At 39.6% G+C, this 24273-nt stretch overlaps 1 protein-coding gene across 1 annotated transcript in view; it reads left to right on the top strand.

The window, feature by feature from the left end:
* The window catches only part of FAM171B (family with sequence similarity 171 member B), a 37593-nt gene extending 20979 nt beyond the window's left edge, over nucleotides 1-16614 (top strand). Inside the window, exons 2-8 of the mRNA XM_058840305.1 lie at nucleotides 598-831; nucleotides 1534-1626; nucleotides 1921-2076; nucleotides 3846-4013; nucleotides 7545-7661; nucleotides 8176-8299; nucleotides 8574-16614. Coding sequence (XP_058696288.1) covers nucleotides 598-831; nucleotides 1534-1626; nucleotides 1921-2076; nucleotides 3846-4013; nucleotides 7545-7661; nucleotides 8176-8299; nucleotides 8574-9900 — 2219 coding nt within the window. The 3' untranslated portion in view covers nucleotides 9901-16614. The remainder of the gene's footprint in view (nucleotides 1-597; nucleotides 832-1533; nucleotides 1627-1920; nucleotides 2077-3845; nucleotides 4014-7544; nucleotides 7662-8175; nucleotides 8300-8573) is intronic.
* Nucleotides 16615-24273: the final 7659 nt, after the last annotated feature.

Raw genomic sequence — 24273 nt, 5'->3', positions numbered from 1 at the left:
ATGTAGGAAGGTGAAAAGTAGCCCACTGCAAGTCTGGTGGGAGATGGTAGCTTAAAACAGTGTCTGGATGAATTTGGTGGCTTTATAATAATGTTACACATATAAATAGAAATGTGTTGTCCCACTGTCTGTAGACATCAGGTTCTGTGCCTTTACAGACTCAAGGTGCATCTTGAAATGTGTGTCCCAAGCCAAGGGTTAGATAACAAGACCATCTGTATTATCAGTGTGATATTGCAGAACACAGTAAATCTCACTTTGTCACAGATGCATTCTTCAAGCTTAAACAAAAAGAGGAAGATTGCTTTGTAATTTGGTTTCAAATGGTTTTGTTTGTTTGTTTTTAACTAATTAGCTGTTATATTTGCTGAGTTTGAGAAACACTTTTTGACACCCTATTTCCCCGTCTTAAGGTTTTTTGTTTCCCCCTTCTCTGGGATATATTACTGTGAGGTTAAGCCTGCCTTTGGCCAGAGATAGAGATCCACTGTGCAGTGGATGAATAGCAAAGACCTGAACTCCAGGACTTCTTTACAAAATGATCATGCTTAGTTGTGAAGTATTATCATGACGTCCTGTTTTTCTTTTTGTCACTAGGATCTGTTTTTACGCTAAAAGTTCAAGTAAATGACGCCATCAGTCATCAGTACCTGCGACAAGCGGTGGTAGAGGTGTTTGTTAACTACACCCTGGCAAATTCCACTCTTACTGGAAACAATGGAGCAGTGTTAATAAAAGTCCCCTACAAATTAGGATTAAGTTTAACTATTGTCTCATACAAGGATGGCTACCTGCTGACACCTTTGCCTTGGAAGACTGCGAGAATGCCAAGTACGTAAGCGTCTTACAGTCCTATTATTAAACTGTATCTGGCAGTAATTAAATTTCTCTCCTAAGCTGTCTGGGTAGTTGCTGTCAGCTGAGCACAACTCAGTGAAGTCAGTCAAGAGAGGTGATGCCTGTCAATGCAGATCTAAGGGTGAATGGTCTGTTAAACTTGTCAAAATTCTGATTACTCTAAACCAGAAAATAGCCCTTTTAAAATCTAAGTGGGTTATGTTGTGACACACAGTGAATTCTTAGATTTTTTTTTTGCCTAGAGTTGGCAAAGAGCTATTAATGTGTTCTGACAAAAATCCCGTTGACCTGAGTGATTCTTGGAGTGCCAATGCTTTTTGTCCTCTAAGACAGGTATAACATGTTACAGCTCTGCTTCAGTAGTTTCCTCACTGGTTTTCTTGTTTAACTACTGCATTCTCTTAAAAAGGCACATGATATTTTTTAAAAAAATGACACTTTTAAGAATTCTAGTCACTTGGTTATCCATAGAAGGTATAAAACAGCAGAAAACATTCAACAGAGGTTTTTCTGCATAAACACTAAAATTGCTGCTCTGGATAACAGGAGGAATTTATTTAGTCTTCATATACTCTCTGGTTTATTATCTGCTCTGTTCAATAGTTCTTTAGGCTTGGAGACCTTGGAGGATTTTTTTTGGTTGCACAGAGTAACAGATATTATAATTTTCCACAGTATATTCATCCGTGACGCTCTCATTATTCCCACAAAGTCAAGCTAATATATGGCTCTTTGAAGATACTGTCTTAATTACTGGAAAACTGTCTGGTAAGTTCTGTGTATGCAGACTGTAACTAAACACTTTGTGATAGCCATCTGTACCCACATGGAAAAAAAATAAGCATCATCTAATTCTCATATAATACCTATCTACTTAAAGCCAGATTTTCTGTTAATTATGTAGCTATACGAGGGGCTGTGGCAAGTGCTAGACTGGAAATACACAAATCCCAGAGAAAATGGGTGAAAACAGATTGTTATGCTAAGTGGATTTCTGATGGGTAATAAAAACATTGCTTGTCTGTTTTGCTGTGGCTAAGACAAAATATTACTCTTTTACAGATGCCAAATCCCAACCGAGTGTTCAGTTTCCAAAATCTTTAATAAAACTTCCATCAAATCATATTGCAAATGTTACAGCCTATCTGACAGTGCCAGAGCAGTTTTTGAAAGTGGACAGCTTTCTCTATACAACAGGAATTATTCTAAATAAATCAGGTGGGTGAATATGATGATTAGGAATTCTTATAAAGAAGGATTATAATATTATAATGCATATGAGTGCAGAGTAAAACATATGCTTAATTTAAGAGTCACCTTAAACCTGCTTCCATTGTATTAGGTCAGAAAGCTTTGTTCCACAGAAGTAAGGTATAAACACATCAGGTGAGTAATCAGTGTTACTCTGTTTTGATCCATTCAGTATGAGAATATATCTTGCTGCAGTGAAACACAACTTCAGAGTCTGCTTTTTACATTTATGTATGTGTATATGTATCTATGTTCAGGATTTCATGAGACTGTGGAATTGGTTTAGTAAACACCTTAAAAATGCAGTTATAGCCAGACTGTAAATGAGGTGAACCTAGAGATCAGTGAAGCAGCACCAGATAACTTCAGCTGAAGACTTTCTGCATTTTCACTGGAGTGATTGGTTCTAGGGCCTTACACCCAACACACAGATTGCAGGGAACTCCCTGCTTGGCTCACAGTCAGTCTGGCAAGTTTGGGACCAAGTGGTCCCTGTGTGTACAGAGCAGATTTGTAATGATGTTTTCTGTGCATCTGTTTCACTGGAGAAGTGGATTCATTAGTCGTAACTCCGCTCTTATACCACTGGATTTTTTTAGTATTTGTCATTCTTTCAGACAGTTTTTTAATTTGCATAAGTACAGTAATCTCTGGTAGATTGTGCTGTGTGCAGTTCCATCTTTCTTTTGTTCTTTTCTTTCTATTCCCAGTGGATCTGAAGCCATGAGGCTCTTAAATTCATCATGGTGCAGGAGGAGTGCTCTACGTGGCTTATTTAAACTAACCATACTCTATTCTTTAATTTTCATTCCATTAAAGGCAGCATATATACTGATATTTTGACATAGATATTTTAAAATCTTTCTTATCTGTATTTCACCTCTTTAAATGGAAGGCAGAAGGAAAGAAACATTGGAGAATAAGCAGTGTTTATCCTCTTTGAGTTTTCCCTTCAATCTGTCTGGCATGCGTTTTAAATTATTCATATACCCCTAAAGGAATAGGCTTCCTTTTAGGGCAGGTGGAAGCTAATTGATATCTGATGTGCCAGGAGTTCTCTCACAACCAGCCTCTAACAGCCTGCACAGATTTAACATTATTCTGCTACTTAGTAATTCTGTTTCAGCTTCTCTCACCATCTTGTCATACAGGGCATTCTGGAGCATTTTCAAACTGGTGAAAGGAAAACAAAGGAAAGAAACTTTTAGGCTGCTTTGTAAATGCAACATTTCCTCTGAGTGCTTTGACAAGCCTCATGATTAACTCTTCAGTTAATTCTTGCTGCCAAATTAGGAAATTAATCCTTACAGGAGAGGTTCCATATGCTTTCAGTTTCATTCAATGTTATGTACATTGTGATTATACCAAAATTCTTGTATGATCTGTATTTCACATCAGTTAGGTGTTTTGTAATCTGATTATCTGAGGGGAAGACCCTTCCTCCCCCACCCCAAAACAAGTTTTGCTTCATCATTAGTTCTACAGTCAGCATAAAACCCAGATGTTGCAAATCTGTTTCTCTTACAGTATTGGTATAGAAGTAACTGTGTTTTGTTTTAATCACAAATTGTTAAAAGTTCAGAAGAAAAGTAATGTTGATTTTTACTTGACCAAGTTGGTAACAGCTGACTGTATCACTGGATGTGGATGAAGACTTGCCTTTAGTAGCTTAATTTTTAATTTATTTATTTTTAAATAAACTGAATGGAGAATTACAAGATATTTCTTGTCTTCAGGTTTCAAAAGCATGGAATTAACTCCTCTTGCTGCCATATGTGTAAATGTTCTTTTGGCTGGGAAAGAGCTGAACGTAAATGGTCCCATTCAGGTTACACTTCCTCTTCCTGCAACTACTGTAAAATCAGGAGATGCTGTACCTGCCTGGACATTTGATATGAAAATTGGTAAGTGGGTTATTTGCTATTTTGTCTTCTAGCACATGCCTGTAGGTTTGGGCATATGGCACTATGGGTCATGGAACAGTGATGGCACTATTTTATGAGGTCATGGTCAACAGATCATCATTTTTTTTAAATGGACTAGCTTGAATTGTTGAAAGGTATTTCCCTGCTTTCAATAGTTCAGAAAGCTTTGGTAAAATTCATTAGCATTCCTTTTACCTGCATTTAGTTTACTGGATTTTTATTTTCACGGGAGGCTGAGTGTTCACAGAACATATATTTTAGGTGTTGTTAAATTTCAAGCCTAGTAATTTTGTGAATTCCTTCTTAAAAGAAAGCAAACCAGAATTGAAGGTTTGTGTGCTTTGTTTCCTAGAGTGTAGCTCTAAAGATCCTTTGACGCTAGAACTGGAATAGATATTGCTTCAGTTAACAAAAACAATTCAGAAAGTGAAATGAAGGGGAAATAAGAGTTATCCAAGGGAACAACATAGTTCTTCCAGTATGCAAAGAAGAGGCTGGGGATTAGTCATTCTTAACCTTTTGTCATCCCTTCACATCTAATTTTAGTCAAGAATGAGTAATGAGCTACATCCACGTAACCCATTTAGATGACCTGTATTAGGTGTGGGTGCATTAGTGTCCTGATTGTCCTACATTGCACCTCATGGTCACCATCACACTCCAGCTCAGAATATGCGAGTGAGGAGGTCAAGTCCTGCTCCTTATCCGGGCAGAAATTTTTTTCAGCAGTTGGATTATGAGAGAGGGACACCAGCTCTAACAAAGTGTTGTTTACATGTTCAAGAAACTGATCACCTTAATGAAAAAAACCTTAAGAACATGGATTTGAATTAAGGACATGCTAATAAAATTTAGCTAGGCTGTTTTGTGAGGAAAATGTAAATAGGATAAATTTTGGCTTAGAAAATTAAGTCTGTCTATACACCTATAAGACTTTAGAGGGGTAATTGGTGGAAACAACATTTTTCTTCAAAGGAAGGGTTTTAGTCTGAGGTGGTAAAATATCACCCAGGATTTAAATTTCTTACTGCCAAAGCCCCTTTTGCCAGCTCCTGATCATCCTGTGCTGAGCTGTTTTACCTCCCTAAACAAAGCGAAGTCAACACTGTTGTTAAAACGAGGAGTTGACAGAACTGGAGCAGCACAGCATCAGAGTAGAATATAAACCAGTGTACGGTGTTTATGTGGGTGTGGAGGGTCCTATTCAGCATCCCTACAAAGGCATGTTGGCCTTGTGAGTAAAACAGGAGCCTGGAGCATGGCATGCTGATCCAAACCCCAGTAAAACCAGTTGTTTTTCGCTCTCCAATGGGATGTACTTTCCAGAGATTCAATAAAGGCAATTTGTTTATAATGGATGCTCTCAGAGGTGTACTGCTCCACATGGAGCCTTCACTGCTGCTTGCTGAGGAGAGGGAAAGGAGGATGGTGAAAAAGGATAGCAACTTTTGGGGCATAATTTGTACTTTTTCTCCCATTTCTTTCTTTCTAACAGTAAAAATTTGCAACTGTATTTGCTTTCTGGATGTTTATTCTTAAGTATGTTCCTTTTATTTTTTTACCTTTGATCTGACATGTGCAAAATGACTTTTTCCCAAGGTAACTGAATAATAGCAAGGCATGTTTTAGTCAAGGTTCTGGTGACTGAGGGCAGCTGAACACCTCAGCTCTGCAGCAGGCATTCCAGAGCATCCCTAAAGAGAAGCAGGCCCCCATCTGAGCTGAATGCAGAGCTCCTGCTGCACTCAGTAATGAGGCTCTGGCCTCCAAGATGTTGCATGCGAGATGTCCCCAGCAAGACACTGACACAATTTTAAACTCTGAAGTCCTTGGATAATATGTTATGATGGTAATCAGAGCTCCCAAGTCAGCATTGATAGTGGCAAGGGAACAGGTCGATGTTTGTTTAGGTGTGGGCTGACCCATATGCAGCAGGAAAAAGATAGAAACTGCTTTCACAGGTCTGCCTGTGCAGTGTTCTCAGGGCTTACTCCAAGTGGAACTGAGACTGTTCCTGGAAAATGAGCTTTGGTAATTATACTTCAGCTGCTGTAAATGCAGAATTTGTTCATCTATATTGAGTGTGGCTTCCTTCTTACAAAATACTTTGCTGCATTAGTGGTAAAAGTACTTTGTGGATTTTAATAGAATTACAAAAAACAGAAGGCTTGCATTCAACATTAAATTGAGAATTATATCCTTCTGCTTGAATGGCAGTAAACCACTGAGAAAATGGGCTTACTCATGAATCACATTTTAATATTTTTTCTTAATACTAAGTATTTTTTATGGAGTATATTGGGGGAAGATGTAATTTGCTGAAAAGGATAGCAAACACTGTATAGCTTCTTATGGATTTGTTTGAAGACCTAGAAATTATTTTTGCCTTTTATACCACGTTTGCTGGTATTACTCCTGTCTCTGGACAAGGTTTCTCAGGTGGCTGAGAAAGTACTTGCAGAACTCTAGTTGGCTGCTGCTGCCTTTCCCCTCTGCCAGCTATCACAAGCTCCAGGAGAAGGCTGCATGTTTTACTGCTAAATTATATTTTTTCTGGGTGTAGCTGTGCATGGGAGCATCTGTGGCAGGTGTCTATCCTCATCTTTACCTCCTGGCTGGGAGATACTTTTCCTTTACTGAAAGAAGGGTCCTGGAAGAAAATCAAATTGAAGTTAATATAAACTCCAGCTTACATGAGTTATATTGTTTTCATACGTTGATTGTTGGTGTTTTGAAAAAGCTGCTGGTTCTCTCTACCTCTCAGTATTTGCAGGTTGAATATGTAAGGTTGGTTACACGAGGCTGTTTTCTGTCATTAGAATTTCACAAATGGCCCACAATAAATGTGTTTAAGTGAGTTAAGTATAATTCTCTCTCTTCTAATGGATGTTTTATTAATTGTAGAAGCTGGCATACCATACTACCTTTCCTTTGCCTTGCCAAACAGATGGCGTGGATTCTGTGTCCTAACAATAGCACTTCCTTGGGCCAACTGAACTGTGACAGCCTCAGGGCAGGGAGGACGAGAGAAACATTCAAGACAAACATTGTTTATCCTATTGCAGCTTAATAAGATTAAAATGTTTTCCTACTAAGTTCTGCTAGCTGATGTTAAACTTGTATTCTTAGGCATCAGTTACCTGCTCCCTCATTTTTTAGTCTTGTCCTTCATGCATGCTGAAGGCCATATAATAGGCTTTTTCAAATTATTTATGTGTATATCTGTGAAAGACAGTTATTAATAGAAAATGAATCATATTAAATTTACTTCTGGTAAGTAATGTTAATGCTTTGTTTCAAAGCAAATGGCCACAGAGGGATATTTGCAATGGAATTGTCAGGAGAGGAAGTTTGCCAGTTTAGCTAAAGCTGTAATAAACAGTGGCTAGGTTTCAGGCTTTCCTGTGACCTTGTGTATTTTTGCTGATGGCCTAACTGCTGATGGTTTGAGGTATAGAAGAATCCTGCATTGCATGTGCAATGTTTTGTCTGTTCTTTTTTTTTCCTCAGGTGCTTGGGTAAACCGTGGGCTAGGAATGGTCAAGGAAGTGGATGGTCAGTTAGTATGGACATACACTGCTCAGCACCTGGGCTACTGGATAGCAGCTCCACTGCCTGGAACGAGAGGTATGGCAACAGCTGGCCAAGCCATCACTAAGGCTGCCAGTTTGATTGCTTCATTTAACAGCAACAGGAGAAGTGACATGCAGCCTCGCCACTTGGATAACTTTTGTTTGAGTCCTTACAGTGATTTTCTTGCATGTTTTGTAAATTCATGTGAAGAAATCTATCAGAGAAGCAGTGGCTAATTTCAAAAACAGTGCTGACAGAATGCTGAGTAGAAAATGTAGACCATTTTTCTAAGTTAGTTTGGACAATTAATACAAATATAATTTGTCTGGAATGAAGTAGATGTCATGGTAAGGCTTTAGTACTTGAGATGAACTTGTCATTATATTGTAACCTGTTTGTATATTTTCTAGTTTGCTGAAATAGCAAGGTGAAAAGGGAAGGATGAACATAATGCCATTGGAACACAAAATCACTGGAAAAGTACTGTTCAGTTTATTAGCTCTGCACATAGAGTGGAATCATTTGGATTTAAGAACTAATGGTTTTCTGGTTTTGTTTGATAATCTAGAATCCATTATTAGTGCTGTTTCCAAGGACATAACAGCCTACCACACAGTGTTCCTTACGGCCATACTGGGCGGAACTGTTGTCATTATCATTGGATTTTTTGCTGTTCTTCTTTGTTACTGCAGGTAAGCGAAAGAAGTTCCAGTGAGATCATTATGAGTGGAATTTGAGGTTGATAAAACAGTCTTTTGAGGTTAAGACTTGTCTTCTTAGCTTAATTGTAACGTGTAGCCTAATATTTTTTTTTTTTAATTACTGTTGTTACAGAATTTCATTTTAAGTTTGTGATGTCAAATTACACTGCAACTTCTTAACCAAAGTCTAACCTTCAGCTTTGGTAGTCAACAGTCCAGTGTTTCCTAATAAGCTCTGCAGTCACCTTGCTTCTCTTTTGCATAGGGATAAGTGTCGTCGGACACAGAAGAAGGAAAAAAACACAACCAAGCTGGAGGTAATAAAAAAAGACCAGACAACGTCAACAACTCACATAAATCACATCAATGCTGTCAAAGGGTCTTTAAAGCTGGAGGATAAGTCCCAGTTATATACACCGAAGATTTCTTCATACAGCCCTCAAAGAAGGCTGTCCCTAGACACAGAAGATGGAAAATCACAAGACAATTTTAAAATCTACTCAGAGGATGCTTCTTATCAGTCATCCTGTCAGACTGGTCAGGCAGGAAATTCAGTGGAGCCTAGTGCTAGAGTGAGGCTTTTACAGCAGCCAAAGCACAGTAACAGTACTATTTCCCAGGCTCCTAGGGACATTCCAGACCAAAACAGATACCTTTCCTTGAAAGAGGAGATGTATGGGCTTTCCCATATCCCAGAACATCTAATGCATATTTACAATCAGCCTATTGCTATTCTTCAAACCTCAGACCTTTTCCACTCCCCAGAACAACTGCATCCTGCTAAATCCGCAACTTTGCCAAGGAAAGGGCAGCTGGTGTATGGCCCCATGATGGAACCTATGAATCGTGAGAGTTACATGCAAACACTCCCTAAAATTCCAGTGCACTCTCATCCCCAGCCTTCTGCCTGCAGAGATGAGAGCAATGCCCTGGATGGTGAAGAGGGCTTACCTTCCCAGACATCCAACTGGGGCCGCTACACCAACAGCTTACTGGAATCTGTCTCTGTTCCTGGGACGTTGAATGAAGCAGTTGTAATGACTCCGTTTTCATCCGAACTTCAAGGGATTTCAGAACAAACATTGCTGGAACTCTCTAAAGGAAAACCATCTCCACATCCCCGAGCATGGTTTGTGTCCCTGGATGGAAAGCCAATTGCTCAAGTGAGGCATTCTTTCATAGATCTGAAAAAGGGCAAAAAAACTGAGAGCAATGATACCAGTCTGGACTCTGGTGTGGACATGAATGAGCATCATCCTAACAGGAAATTGGAGAGAGAGAAAACTTTCATTAAAAGTATGCCACATTCTAAGATTCTTTACTTGGAAGATCTGGATCTGAGCAGCAGTGAAAGTGGGACCACTGTTTGCACTCCAGAGGACCAGGCTGTGAGACACATTATGGAAGGAGGGAATGGGCCAGTACTAGAACAGCACGATGAGGAAGGTCTAAGGAAAAAATCTCTACCAGGAAGTCATGAATCTGGTATCCCTTCTGCTAAAAAAAGGGATAGACCACCTCTCATGAAAAGAGATAGCAAAACCAATATCTGGAAGAAAAGAGAGGAGAGGCCACTTATTCCTATAAATTAAAACACTATGTGCTTTGTGCTGTTGCTCTCCCTGCTGGTTGTTGACCTCTTGCCTGCTTCTGTAATTCTGCAGTGTTGGGTTTACAAGGGAAATGCTGTTTTCTAGTATCAAGCAGTTTCATTTTTTTTAACGTACAGATTGAGTTACCAAACTTAAGCTGGGCAATTGATATTCCATGTGAATTTAAAACAGGGAAATGCTACTATTAAACTTTTCCAGTTCCTAATTTTACTGGCAGTATGGGGAAGGCCCACATTTTACTTAGCCTGTCATTCTTGGACACACCTTTGGGAATGCACGGTGAGAAATGTAGGCACATGATTTAATTTTTTTGTACTTGTTGCTAGTGCAATGGTAGCCTAGTTAAAGCCATTCCTCATCCTTGTTCCTAATCAACGTGACCATCTGTACAGTATTTTATATGTGAACTTTTCTAGGGATCTGTTACTACTTCTTTGTATAATGTGAAATGTTTCATACTTTGGTCCCACGACACCAGCAGATGTGCTCTGTTGGATTTATCAGCAGAGCTCTATAGCATTACTGCTCTCCCTGTGTGCCCATCCATGTGCAATTCCATACAGCAGCGGGGGAAGGGGAAGTGTAAAAGTGTGGCCGCTACAGTTCATGGTCCCCGCTGTCTTGAGATGTTGCCCATCTGCTTTGTTTAAATCTGCTTTTTTGTGGCCCATGGATGTTGAAGACTGATATGAAGGGTCCACACCCAGCAGAAAAGGACTGGTTCTGGTAGCATTTGAAGCAGCATCTACTCCTGATCCCAGTGTCTTGTTTGGGCTTCTTTGTCAGTGAACATCTCTTCTGCATGCTGTTGGGCCAGCTATGCTCCAGAGTATAGCCTTGGATCTCTGCATATTTATAAGTGAGAGTTTGGCCCATGAAGAAGAAATGTGCAAGATTAGACAAATTATGCCTTGGAAATAGTTTATTGAGCAGGAAAGCTCGGCACTGTTGCTTTTTATTTTATGTTTAAAACAATGGGAGATCATTTGAGGTTTATGTGCCTACATTTTGCCAGCCTGAGCTGCTTTTGTCTAGATTTGCAGAGGAGTTTAACAGGCTTTAAAAGTCAGGGGGGGAGGGTTATGAGCATGAGACAGAAGATTGCAAAATTTGGTCTATAATGCAATATAAATACTATTTATGACTCATCTTAGAGTTAAATTTACCAAAAGTCATGAATGCATGAATTTTAACTAAGATATGTATAGAGGAAGGAAAGGCCATCAGAATATTCTTTAATTTTAATGTTCATCTTGTCAAAGTGATCATTTCAACTTTGGCTAACAGAAAAATGGATGCATCTCTTAATGTGCTTCATATGGTAAACAGAATGTATTTCTGTGGCTTTGAGGCTGTTTCCCTGGTGAAATAAGTTCCAGCATTTTGGCTTTGGCAGTTTGATTATAAATCATCCTAAAAAGGCTTTATAAATATTTCCCTTAAAGCTTGGTTAAGGTTCTGTACCAAACTTACAATGCCTATATTTGAATTGTGATGTGAGTGGTGCTTAGTGACATGCCCTATAGTACACTCAAGAGTTGGGAAGTATCCTATGCAGCTGGGCTTCTGGGAATATTTACTCAGGAAATATTACTGTGAAATATGTCTGTTGTGTTGGGATTGTCAGTTGTCTGGTGCTGTTTCTAGAAGAGTATGGAAGGTAACCAGGATGGTACCAGCAATGCATCAGTCCAAACTGAGCATTTGCTTCATGAAAGAAATGTTCCTATTGAGTTCACAAGCACGAAAGTGCAAATTAAGTTTGAGATAGAGGGGTGTGTGTGGTGGGCTGACCTTGGCTGGATGGTGGGTGCCCATCAAGCTGCTCTATTGTTCCCCTTTCCCAGCTGGACAGGGGAGAAAAAATAAGATGGAAAACAACACCTAGATTGAGATAAAGCAGTTTGCTAAGGCAAAAGTAAAAATTGGTGTGTGCACAAATACGAAAATAATAGGTTTGTTCTCTTCTTCTCCTCAGCAAGCAATGTGTGGCCGCTTCCTGGGAAGCAGGGCTTCAACACCTGTAGTGGTTGCTCCAGAAGGCAAACCTTGTAAATAACAAATGTCCCCACTTCCTCCTCCTTTCTTTAGCTTTTATGTCTGAGCTGATGTCACATGGTATGGAATATCCCTTTGGTTAATTTGGGTCAGCTGGCTTAGTTGAGTCCCCTTCCAGGATCTTGCCAACCCCCAGCCTGATGATTGGAAGGGAGTTTAGAGAACCAGCACTGATGCTGTGCCAGCCTTGCCCAGCAGTAGCCAAAACACTTGTGTGTTATCAACTTTCCAGCTCCCAGCGCAAAGGACAGCCCTGGGAAGGCTGCTATGGGAAATGAGCTGTAGCTCAGCCACACCCAATATCCATGGGCATCATCATCACAGATGGGAATCTCAGTTCCCGAGCCTAGAGCGCCTCCTCCCCCTCCTTCAGCACAGACCTTGGTGTCTGCAGAGGTGCTCCTCTCATGTGTTCTCACCCTGCCCTTCTCTGGTCACAATTACATCTACACAGTAACACTTTTTCCTTCTCAAATCTGTTATCACAGAGGTGTTACTATCATTTCTGATTGGCCCAGCCTTGGTCAGCAGTGGCTGCTGTCCTGGAGCTGCTGGCAATGGCTCTGCTGGACTTAGGGGAAGCTTCTGGCAGCTTCTCACAGAAGCCACCCCTGTAGACCCCCCCACTGTCAAAACCTGGCCACCCAAACCCACAACACATGGTGAAGAGCTGTTCCCCTGCAACCCATGGGGTATAGATATCCACCTATGGATGATGCCTGAAAGAGGCTGTGAACCCATGGGAAACCTGTGCTGCAGCAAGCTCCTGGCAGGACCTGTGGAGAGAAGACCCATGCTGCAGCAGTGTCCTGGCAGTACTTGTGGGCCTGCGGGGGGCTCACGCTGGGGGCAGGCTGTGCCTGAAGGACTGAACCCTGGGGAAAAGTGAGCCACGTTGGAGCAGATTGTGGAGAACTGCTGCCCCTGAGAAGGACTCAAGTTGGAGAAGTTCATGGGGAGCAGCCTCCTGTGGGAGGGACCCTGCGCTGGAGCAGGGGAAGGACATCTGTCCCTGAGCAGCAGAACAAACCACGTGTGATGAACCGACCCATTCCTGTCTCCTAGTGTCACTGCAGGGAAGAAGTAGAGCTGGGAGAGGGAGGGGTGGGGGGAAGGTGGTTCTAAGATTTATTTGACTTGTCATTATCCTGCTCTGGTTTTGTCAGTAATAAATTCAGTTAATATCCCCAAGGTGAGTGAGTCTGTTTTGCCCGTGACAGTATTCAGTGAGTGATCTCTCCCAGTTCTTATCTCAATGAACCTTTCATTGCATTTTCTCTCCTCTGTCCACTTTGTGCAAGGGATTGGTAAGAGTGGCTTTGGTGGGTGCCTGGCCAGGGCCAAACCACTACAGTGTGCAAATAAGTCTGTAATTAAATTGGCCTAAAGAACCTAAAAGAGGTTTAATTATGATTCATCCATTTCAGATGTGAAGATGGCTTGTCATATGAGCATGCCTTTGGTCCTCTTTCTAGGTAACAGGAACTTTGTTGTCCAATACCAAATACATTTTCTCAAAACATTTTTTTTTTTTAATGTGCAGTTCTATTGGATTTTTTATGACTTTCTAGGCCCAGATATTGACAATTTTATCCTTTGCTTTGTTGTATACATTAGTAGGAATCAATTTATATATGCACATCTTCTGAAAGATGTTTTTGAGGTTCAGTATTGCCCTGTTTGCAGAGTTGCATTGGTTCTGATGGCTCCCTTTTCAAAAAGAGATTATACATTCTGTTGAATGTAATAGAAAATCCCTAACAAGCTCATGGTTTTGAGGAATTCATATTAAGTTCCTATGTCTTTACTTGAAATTTTGTTCACCTACAGTAATATTTCAGACTTTTTAAATCCATTTTTCATTGTATATACAAAAAAGATCTAATTTCTCAAACTTACTTGTATCATCAAAAAGTACAGACTACTGTAAATGGCTTTATTTACGTGAGTTCAAAGGAAACAAGTTTGGTACTGTTGTTCTCATTCTCTGACAGGGTAGGTATCTGGTCATCAAAGAAAAAGGATCAGAAATCAAACTCTAAAATTATTATAACTATGATTTCTATTCATACAGAACATTTTGGAATAGATTGTCTCAGTCTTCACATTACAGCTGTGTGTTGGAACTTATGCACTGGAAAAACCTGTCTTGCCTGCTAGAGATAAGAATTCTTTTTGATTTTAGATTAGTGAAAAAAGGAGTTTGACTGTGCTGAGCTCTAAATTCCCCCAAAAATTCTACATGATGTGTAACATGTGGAGAAGACAGAATGTCACAGTGAACTTTCTTTGGTAGTCAAACTAATGGTTTTCTATATTTCTCTATATTATTTCAACGTACGAATTTATGGGAATCACTGAATTTATTTTTTAAGATCTTTTTTCTGTTGCCTCTTTGTGGCATTAACAGACTGTTAAAATGCTGATGCCAGAATTAGGTGTATACAAAAATTAGCAAGGATTTGTGGCACTCAGCTCTTTGGAAGGCTTGGGAAACATTTAGAGGTTTTGACTTTGGATCTAGAGGTTGCTTACCTTGAGAATAAGAAGTGGGCCATGTCTGTGAGCCCCTTCTAAGGAGAGAGGAATGAGTAGGGAAAATTGGGAAGGATATAGCTTCTTTCTGATGCTAGTTTGAAAATGGATATGTGTTTGTGCTTCGGTGGAATCAATTCTTTCTGAACACAAAGGTTTGCAAGGCTTATGTCTCAAGGCACTTCTTGAGCTGTCAGCTTTTGCAAGAAAAGCCTTTATTTATGTACATATAGTTTTAAGTGAAAGTTCATTAGCAGTAATTTTTAGATTGTTACCAAATGCTAGATACTATAGATGAAAAAAAAATAAAGGTGGGGGAATCACTTAAAAATCACATTTGATTAAGAGAAAAAAAAGAAACTTTTCATAGAATGGTCAGAAAACAGAACTCTAGTGTTACAAACCTGAAAGTAAAAATTATGTGTTGATTAGGGACATTATTTACCACTACAAAGCTAGAGATGACACACCAAAAATGATCCAGGATGTAGAAATGTTTAGTTGTCTCCTTTGTTTTTATGCAGTAATTTGTACCAAAGAGGATGAAATGAATGGGCACCAGTATAAATTCTTTTTAGTTAAAAAGTGACAAAGTCTCACAACACTACTGATCAAACACTGTGCAAATGAAAAGGCAGTGCACTGCATCTGTTGTCTAGTACTTTACATAAGGAAAACCTGGAGATAAATTAGCCTGCTGAAGTGCCTTTCTCTTTCATCAGACTTATTTTATCAGTGGGACACCTGACTATCTGAAAAGCACATTATGGATTTTTTTTCTGTTAGCCAAAAAACCCCTGAATTCATACAATTATGTAGCTTTTATAATATTTTAAAAGGCAGATCTAGTGTTTTTTATGTTGGGATACTGACTTCTGCATGTTGATGATGATGGTAATTGTTGTAAAACCTGGTTTTGGTATTTTATCTTTGAAAAGAAATTTAAAAAATATATCTTTAGCAATCTGAACAGTAGCGTCTTTTAAAAATGCACATATGGGATCTGAATCAACTTTGTATATCAAGTGCAAGCATCTTGAAGTCACTTGATTTACAATTATGAAACTGACTGGGATATTAACTTCAAAAATTAAATTAATATATGTTTATATATAAACATTGTTATAATAAAAGTCCTTTTTTCAGCTGCTAGCTTTGCTTGCCAGTAGCAGCAGAAAGTGTATGGAGATGGGTATGTAATTCTTATTTTCAAGAACCAATTTTTATCTCAATTTAGGAGCCTAACCTGCATTTTTTAATTGCTTTTTATTTTTTTTTTTAATTCAGTGGTATTATGAAAACACAATACTATGCCTACAGAGTTAAAGATGAGCATACTTTTATAGTAATTTGTACTAATTTGAGCCACACTTCTAACAGTAGGCAGCTACATTTACATTAAAGAATTTATATGAAAGGTGGTTAAGTGAATTGAATCTGAGCTTCATTTTCTTTTAAAAGCAGTATTCATTGTGTTCTGAAAAAAAAAATCTTCAGGTTTTTTTTAAGATTGGCAGGGCAAAAGTCTTATTTCTTCTTGTGCTAGCCCTCTCAGCCTGAAAACTGTTTTACCAAATGAATTTTTTCAGTCAGTTTTAGGACTTACTGAACATTCCTATATTCCCCCTCCCCAAAACATCCTGGTACTTTATTCCCCAGGTAATTGATTTAGTTCCTTTGAAGCACGTGTTGCACATGTTAGAACAGTACTATTTTTACATGTCACTGTGTAGAAAGGCAGATTTTAGTGCTCATTAGAGCATGGTGTTCATACAAAGCCTGGCTCTGGATGTTGCAAGGCAGGTGAACTCACAGCATTGACTGTGCTCACCACCTTGAATTTTGGAGCCTTATATTCAACAAACACTTTATGACCTTGGCAATTATTTTAAAAAACTCTCTAGTATGGATATTGTTTATGTAAAACATTCTTGATATTCGGCGTCCTGGTTTTAAGTATTTCTACCTTTTTATATTTTGTCAGAGGTGTCTTTTCAACTCTGTATTTACTACAGTATCAGTGTATCTGTCGCTGAAAATGTAACTAAGATTTGTAAAATGGTACAGCTTATGCAATATAATAAAAATTCGAAAAAGTTACAGATGCCTGAATTTTGAGTATCTTTGAAGCCACATGTTGTTTAGGGACATCTCTCAACACTTTCTTTCTCAATAACATTAATAAATTTCTTTCATCACCATAATTCCCATGACAAAGGAATGTCATCCATCTTCAGGTTGACAATTCCAATAGTCACATTCTCTATTCTGTTTCTTGTGGAAAAAAACACTTCTTGTAGTCTTCAGCTGGACCGTGGAGACAATTTCATTGCAAACAAACAAAAGCACATCCACAGAATAAGGAGCTAGGTTAAAAAGTTTTTAACCCTTTATGATAAAGTCATAGCTAAATAATTTATTTAGAAAAGGACAATCCAAATGCATACTACAGAAACATTTGGAGATGTACTGCACTAAAAGCAACTTTAAAAACATTTGCTTTGTAAGCAAACATTTGCATGTTTGCTTACAAAGCAAATGTTGTCTATTCTCTAGGTGAAATTGATGCCAAAAAGATTTTTTGCTTTTATACATTTTTCATAAATTTGTAGCTGTGTATAATTATTACACAGTTACTTAGTCTTTTCTCTAGAGTGAACCAAGGACGTTTTGGTTTTTTCCAGATATTATAGACTTAATAAATGTGGAGCTAGAAGCTGGGAGGGAGGGCTTCAGTGGGGGGCAGAACTAAAAGGGGGTTATATACTTAACTGTTCATCAATTAACTGTTCTGTTTAGCAATTGTCTAATTGGATGATTTATGTTATGTATACTAATTAGTTCAGCTTTTAAAATTATTGGAGTCCTGTATCATGTGCATTTTGCCACACTTGCATCTGAAGGACCTTCACTGAACCACTTTTTATCATTTAATATTGTTTGGCTTGTGATTTTAGGCATCAAAGTCAGTTACTTACAGTAATGCAGAGAAGTGATAAGATACACTCAAAGACTGTCAAAATACTGGTTTAGAAATATTTATTGTAGTGCTTTCCTATGCTGGAAATGCTCTGCAGATATTACAAGGGTTTCCAAGGTGGCTGTTCAGTCTAGTTTTCTCTGTTGCATTCACAAGTTGTTTAGTTTCTAAATTCTATTAGTATGAGAATAAGAAGTGCATGTTTTTCTCTGTAAAGTGGACATTCCACTGCAGAGCCATTTCTCCACTTCATCTTGGTGGTCCACCCAAAGTTTTACGTATTTAATGTGAACATTACCACAGATGTATCTACAGAAAATGAATTCCAATTTCTGTTATCTCTCCAAAAATAAGAAAAATCACATAGCAATACTCAATAATCTTCCCTTTTCTTATCCTTCTTCCACCCACATTTATAGCTCCTAAGATTGTTACATTTTCCCAGATTGCAAAAGGGCTGTTAACAACTGTCAGGTATTTTTCCTTGTGTATTTATTCTACCATTAGAAATGTAGCAAGTCAGAGAACAAATTTTATGCCTAACCTGTACTATGGGAACAGAAACATTTTCTTTAATAACACCTCCTGATGTATGGGACAAACATCCTCTTCAACAGTTTCTCCCTGATCTGTCATTCTCTTTCTTGTAAGTGTCTTAAACTGTTTTACAGAGAAAATATTAATTATGTGATTATATGAGAGAAGCTGAGTAATCTTACTGTAGCAAATTCAGTTTAAGAAATTAAAATCAGTTTTTAAAAATAAATGTAAATCAAGGGCTTAGTCCCCCTCCCAGCTTATATTCCTGTCAATGATTTCTTCAGTGACCTGATCCTGCTCTCCAGACTTCCAAAAGAACTACCCTAGCCAAACCCATTAATTTTCTGTTTTTGTGGTGGGTTTCAATTCAGCCTGCTGAATTTTGAGGTAAGTAATCCATCCTGATTATTTTAAGAGATGGAGCAGGAGCTCCAGTGCGATGAGGATCGGCTGAGGGAGTTGGGGCTGTCTATGCAGTGATTTTATGGCTCTCTACAACTCCCCGAAAGGAGGGCGGATGTACGTCGGGCTCTTCTCCCAGGTGACAAGTGACAGGACGAGAGGACACAGCCTAAAACTGTGCTAGGGGAAGTTTAGATGGGACATTGGAAGAGTTTCTTCCCAGGCCGGCTGAGTAACCATTGGAACGAGCTGCCCAGGGGTGCGTCACTGCCCCTTGATGGTGTTTAAGAAGGACGAGGATGTGACGCTGCTGTCGGGGAGCCGGTGCTGTGCCACAGGTTGGCCTCGGAGGTGTTTGGCAGCCCAGTGGATGCTGTGCTTCAGCCACGGGCGCACACAGCCTCCGTTCCCGGCGGGAACACGCGGGATGGCGGCGCCTCGGCCCCTTATCGGCCCCTCATCGGCCCCTCAGCGTCCCCTCAGCAGCCCCCTCAGCGTCCCCTCAGCGTCCCCTCAGCAGCCCCGCAGCGTCCCCTCAGCGACCCCTCAGAGCCCCCTCAGCGTCCCCTCAGCAGCCCCTCAGAGCCCCTCATCGGCCCCTCAGCGTCCCCTCATCTGCCCCTCAGCCGCCCCTCATCATCCCCTCAGAGCCCCTCATCGGCCCCTCAGCCGCCCCTCATCATCCCCTCATCATCCCCTCAGCGTCCCCTCATCAGCCCCTCAGCCGCCCCTCATCAACCCCTCAGCGGCCCCTCATCAGCCCCTCAGCCGCCCCTCATCATCCCCTCAGCGTCCCCTCATCTGCCCCTCAGACGCCCCTCATCATCCCCTCAGCATGCCCTCATAGGCCCCTCAGCGGCCCCTCAGCGGCCCCTCAGCGTCTCTGATATATTTTATACCTATTTTATTACGTGTATTACGTAATAACATTACGTGTTTTATTACGTGTCTTTTAAAGGCCGATCAGCCCTGAGAACTTTCGGCGGCCGGGTTTCGGCTCTGTGCGGCGGTCGCTAGGGGGAACTGTTGCACTCCCTCCAGCCTGCTGAAAGTGCTTTTATTTACCGTCTGTTAAATATTTGTAACAATTCTTCAAACAGTTGATAGTTACGAGTCTTGGTAATAGATGAGTAATTGATCAAGTTTATACTGGATATAGTATGTGTGTGTATATAACACCTATATTATAACAGAATACAGTATAATATTATAGTATGTATTATAGTATATATTATAATATCAGTAGAAATTATGTATTTTATATATATATAATATTAGGAGAAAGTTCTTCCCTTTCAGGGTGCTGAGGCCCTAGCACAGATTTCCCAGAGAAGCTGTGGCTGCCCCTAGATCCCTGGAAGTGTCCAAGGACAGGCTGGAGAAGACTTGGACCAACCTGGGATAGAGGAAGTTCTCCCTGCCCATGGTAGGGGGTTGGAACTTGATGGCCTTTAAGGTCTCTTCCAACCCAAACCATTCTATGATAATGTGGTACTGGAGGTTTCAATCCCATGTATGTTTTTTTAAGGCATAAGAAATTCTTCCTGCTCTGTGCTTGGCTTATCTGAAGTGATTTTTCGTTTCAGAAGTGACTGAGTCCAGCTGGAACGTGACAGAGATGGAGCTTAGCTCCTAGACAGGCAGAAAGGGTCAGCAGAGGGGCTCAGAGATGCCAGAAGAGGTGGGATGAGGTTCTGGGACCTGCCACTGTGCCACACCAAAATGGATAAACCCTCCCTGCGCCAGATGGTGAAGGAAAAGTGTTGATGAGGAAAAGCTGATCAAGCTGCAGAATCCTGATCGGTGCAGAGGTGAGAACAAGGTTAGAAAGAAAGGTTTTTGAATGCTTGACCCATGAAAGAAACAGGGGCCTGCATGAGAGAGAGCTGTCATGTGAAAGGCACCGACTGCACAGGGATTTGATACAGCCACAACAGGGAACAACTCAGGTGAGCTGGTCACTTAACCAGGGAACAACTCAGGTGAGCTGGTCACTTAACCAGAGAACAACTCAGGTGAGCTGTGACTTGAGTCAGCTCAAGTGGGCACATCAAACTGGAACAGCTGTCTGTTTCTAACTAAGTAGTATATCAAATAGTCCTCAGAGTTAATTCTTTCATCCAATTTTAAATAATTTTTAAACTAATCCTGCCAGCAGAATGAGGATAAAGGGAAGGGAGCTAGAAGAGGATCAGTAGACAACATCCCTAGGTGCAATGTTCTTAAGCAAAATCCTCAAGATACCATTTTTAGCTAGGTATCACAGACTTCTCATAAAATCTCCTGGATCAACTTGTTCAGTTCTCTTCCTTGTCTTCACCATGGCGTCATCTCTCCTGAAACACGTTTTAGTAAATAAAAAGTTATTTTTCACTTTTCTTTCCCCTCTAGGCGTGAGGTACTATAGAGTTAACAGCCATGCAGAAATGTTTTGGACCTGCTGTGCGGGAAGAGGAATCCTAAGAGTGGATAAAATCAATCCATGATCTTGTGATTTATACAATTCTTAATTCTAGGTTTGAGAATGGTACCTAACAATGCTTTTACCTTGCAAAACTTTTGAAGCATGGAATTACAAATACTTAAAGGATTAAGTTACAGATTATTTCAAATTTCTCCATAGCAGAAGAGCTTCAGAAAAGAAGCTGTTGCAGTAAATTTTACAGATTTACAGCTGTGTTGAGCATATTTTGGACCATATTTTTCCCAGGTCATTGCATAGGGAACACTTTTAGTGAGAGCCCAGGGAATGTTGTTCGATTTGTTTATTATAAGTAAGGCATGACAAACAGTTCCCTTTTGCAGTTTCAGAATTACATGACATGACACAAGATGCATCAATTTGCTCTTACAAACTGTTTGCCGCTTGAACTATTCCTGTTCCTGAGCTGGTCTGATATTTATTCACTTTTTGTTCTGTTTGGCTTTACTGGCCTCGGAGTACAAGTGTTCTTAACCCTCAGTCCCTTATAACATTACAGAATTTGAAATTGCTCTGGTTTATTCCACATTGGAACAGGTCAGCCTGTACTGATTTCTGCCAGCAGAGTTTGAGTGGCATATTCAGAGTATGGGCACTCTCATGCTTTGTCTCAGAAACAACTTACATTAATGTTCTTTAGAAACAGTTGTGTGTAAAAGTAAGAACTGTTGTAGGTTTTGTCCTAATGTTTTTTGAGATGGCACTTTCCTTTTAATTGGTTTTATTGCATTTTAAGGTAATGAAATCTTCATCTTTAGTGTCACTGCACAAAAGCTTCCTGAACCCCAGAATTTGTTGGCTGTGTAAAAGGTACAGCTGGGTTTCATCAGCTCTCTGTGTTCAACTCTCTAAATTGTTACCATGAAGTGTCCAGGTAACACTGGATTATTTTGTCCTGATGGAATGAAATTTTGAATACTGTGGGATCCCAGTTCTGAATTTCATTTTGAAATAGAAAGTAGAAAAAGAAATAATTTCCCACCGTTGTAGAAGGTCAAATCTCTATTTTCTTTATACTTGGGAAGTCTCTGACTTCCAGAATTTAAGCTATGTGAAATAATACAGGAAAAGGAACTTTGCCCCTTTCTTGTCACCTTGTCAAGATTTATTGGGCCAGAGAGCACAAAGATGACTTTTTTTCTTGTTACTTTATATATTGGTCTGTGAACACTTGGACTTTTTTTGAGAAAGTCTCTATAGTAAACAAAATTAAATATGAGCAAGTAGAAAATAGATATGTAATCCTACTATTTCTGAAATCCCCTGCAAATAATGAAAACAGAATAAATAACTCCTGTCAGAGATAGTAACTTAGTGGTGAAAAAACCTAAGGATTGTGAGACTTAAAAAGTAAGATGACCTTGTGGTAGACCAGGACTAAAGAGAAGCTCATCCTGGTTCTTTTATAGGCTTCCTGAGGGACCTTGAGCACAATAGTTTAGTGCCTCAGTTTTCTCTTAGGAGTGTTTCCTTTCTCCTCTTCCCTGCCTGGTCTGATAGACCAATCCCCCCTTTCAAGGAGGGGTAATTCAGGGCTCCCAGTATATATTGGCAGTGACACAGTGGAGTTCTGATCAGCTACTTTCTGCTTTACTGACAATCACTAGGCAATGCTCCTAAGTTTGGGATTTGGATTTGACCAATAGAACACTGAGCTCCTGAAACTGGGCAGTAGTTTCTGAGCAAAGCCACATGGGTACAGGTCTCTGACATCAGCCAGCTGCCTTCTTTCCACATAATTTCAAAAGCTATAAATATAAGGGAAAAAACCAACAAAGACCCCATATCAGAAAAAACAACTTCTCCTTTTCCCCTCTACCCAAAATATGAAGCTTGCATTGTGACACCAACCTGGAACAGAGTTCGGCATTGATAAATTGGGGCAGATTTGCAATGGAATGTTGTGTGTTCAGTCCTGCCAATAAACTTGCCTGGATGTTATTTTAAAATAGATTTTTAAATAATTTGGAGAATAATATTTACTCTTGCTTACATTCTTATATGGACAATCAGAATGATCTCCAGTGGGATTTCATGACTCCTAAATTATTTAATTATTGTTTAAGAGAACAAGTGTCCTGAGTGTGAAACACAATGTTTTCAGATGTACTGTGCTATATAGATGTACAGATGTAATGCTGCTATAGGGGCAACAAAACCCCACGACAAGTGAAAATCTTTTCTATGAAAAGATTGTGAAGCACTCCTGTTGCTGATGCTTCACCTGACATCTGCAGATTTGGTTGTTTTCTTTTTTCTTTCAGTTACCTCAAATGAGTAACTAGAAATGTTCCCCAGTTATATCAGTGAAAATACTGAAAACTTGCTTTTCAGCTGCTGTTGCCATAACCACAAAATGAGTACATCAAAAGGAAGAATTATTGAGTTTCCTGGATCTCTGCTCACAATCCTTTCAACCTGGTGTTTTATACTAGTATTTTGTTTAGATTGTTTTTTTTAACTATCATATAAAAATGTCCAAGTGATCTTTTTTTTTTCTTCTAAAACTTCTGTGTTTGTGCTGTTTAACTGTTTTTGTGACCATATAGTACAAGGTAAATCACATAGGTATTTTATCATTATAAAACGGCACGATTAATATTAAAAATTTTATATACTAATGCTGCCTATAATATCTGGCAGGACAGTAAGGACATATACCCTAACCATAGCCTGAAAAGATATTTTTTATTATGTGTGGGGTTTCTGTGGGGGTCATTCAATGATCTTACTTTGCTGCAGTTTATCTAGAAGGTTTTGCAGATAAACAAAACCCCCAAATGAACTGTATAGTGGGAAAAGTTGTGTATAGTATTTTATACAGTATCTGACCTTTAAAGCTCGACTTCAGAAAAGGACCAGAGAACTAATCACTAAGAGCAGTTTATTTTGGCACAGTAAAATGAAGCACTCTTGATACTACTGACTACTGAGTGATATGTACTTAAGTTTAATGTGTGCTGTACAGTTCTTCCTCTCTACTTTTACTTCAGTTCACTTTGTACAAATGACATTGTCAAGCAGGGACTCAGGTTTGCAAAAGTATGTTTTTAATGACATTTCAGAAAGATTAGTACTGACAGGTTTTTATATATATTTCCTATGTGGGGCCAACTCTTCCAGCCCATTTCCTTCAGTGATATCTGGAGAGGATCTGATAAGCTTTATACTGCTTTTCACAGTTCAAAGGGCATTGTCTTCCCCTTCACTCCAGCTGACAACAACAAAGTCAGACATATGTTATCACCATCACACAGGAAGCTGTGAGCCTGCTTGTGTTCAGCAAAGTACAAATGCAGGAAGAGCGTCAGGTTGGTTAAAAGCTGAGGGAGCTGCGCTAAGGTAGTATAGAGCT

Source organism: Poecile atricapillus, chromosome 5, assembly GCF_030490865.1.
Source record: "Poecile atricapillus isolate bPoeAtr1 chromosome 5, bPoeAtr1.hap1, whole genome shotgun sequence".
NCBI classification, from domain to species: domain Eukaryota; kingdom Metazoa; phylum Chordata; class Aves; order Passeriformes; family Paridae; genus Poecile; species Poecile atricapillus.
This window is presented reverse-complemented; position numbering and strand designations above follow the sequence as displayed.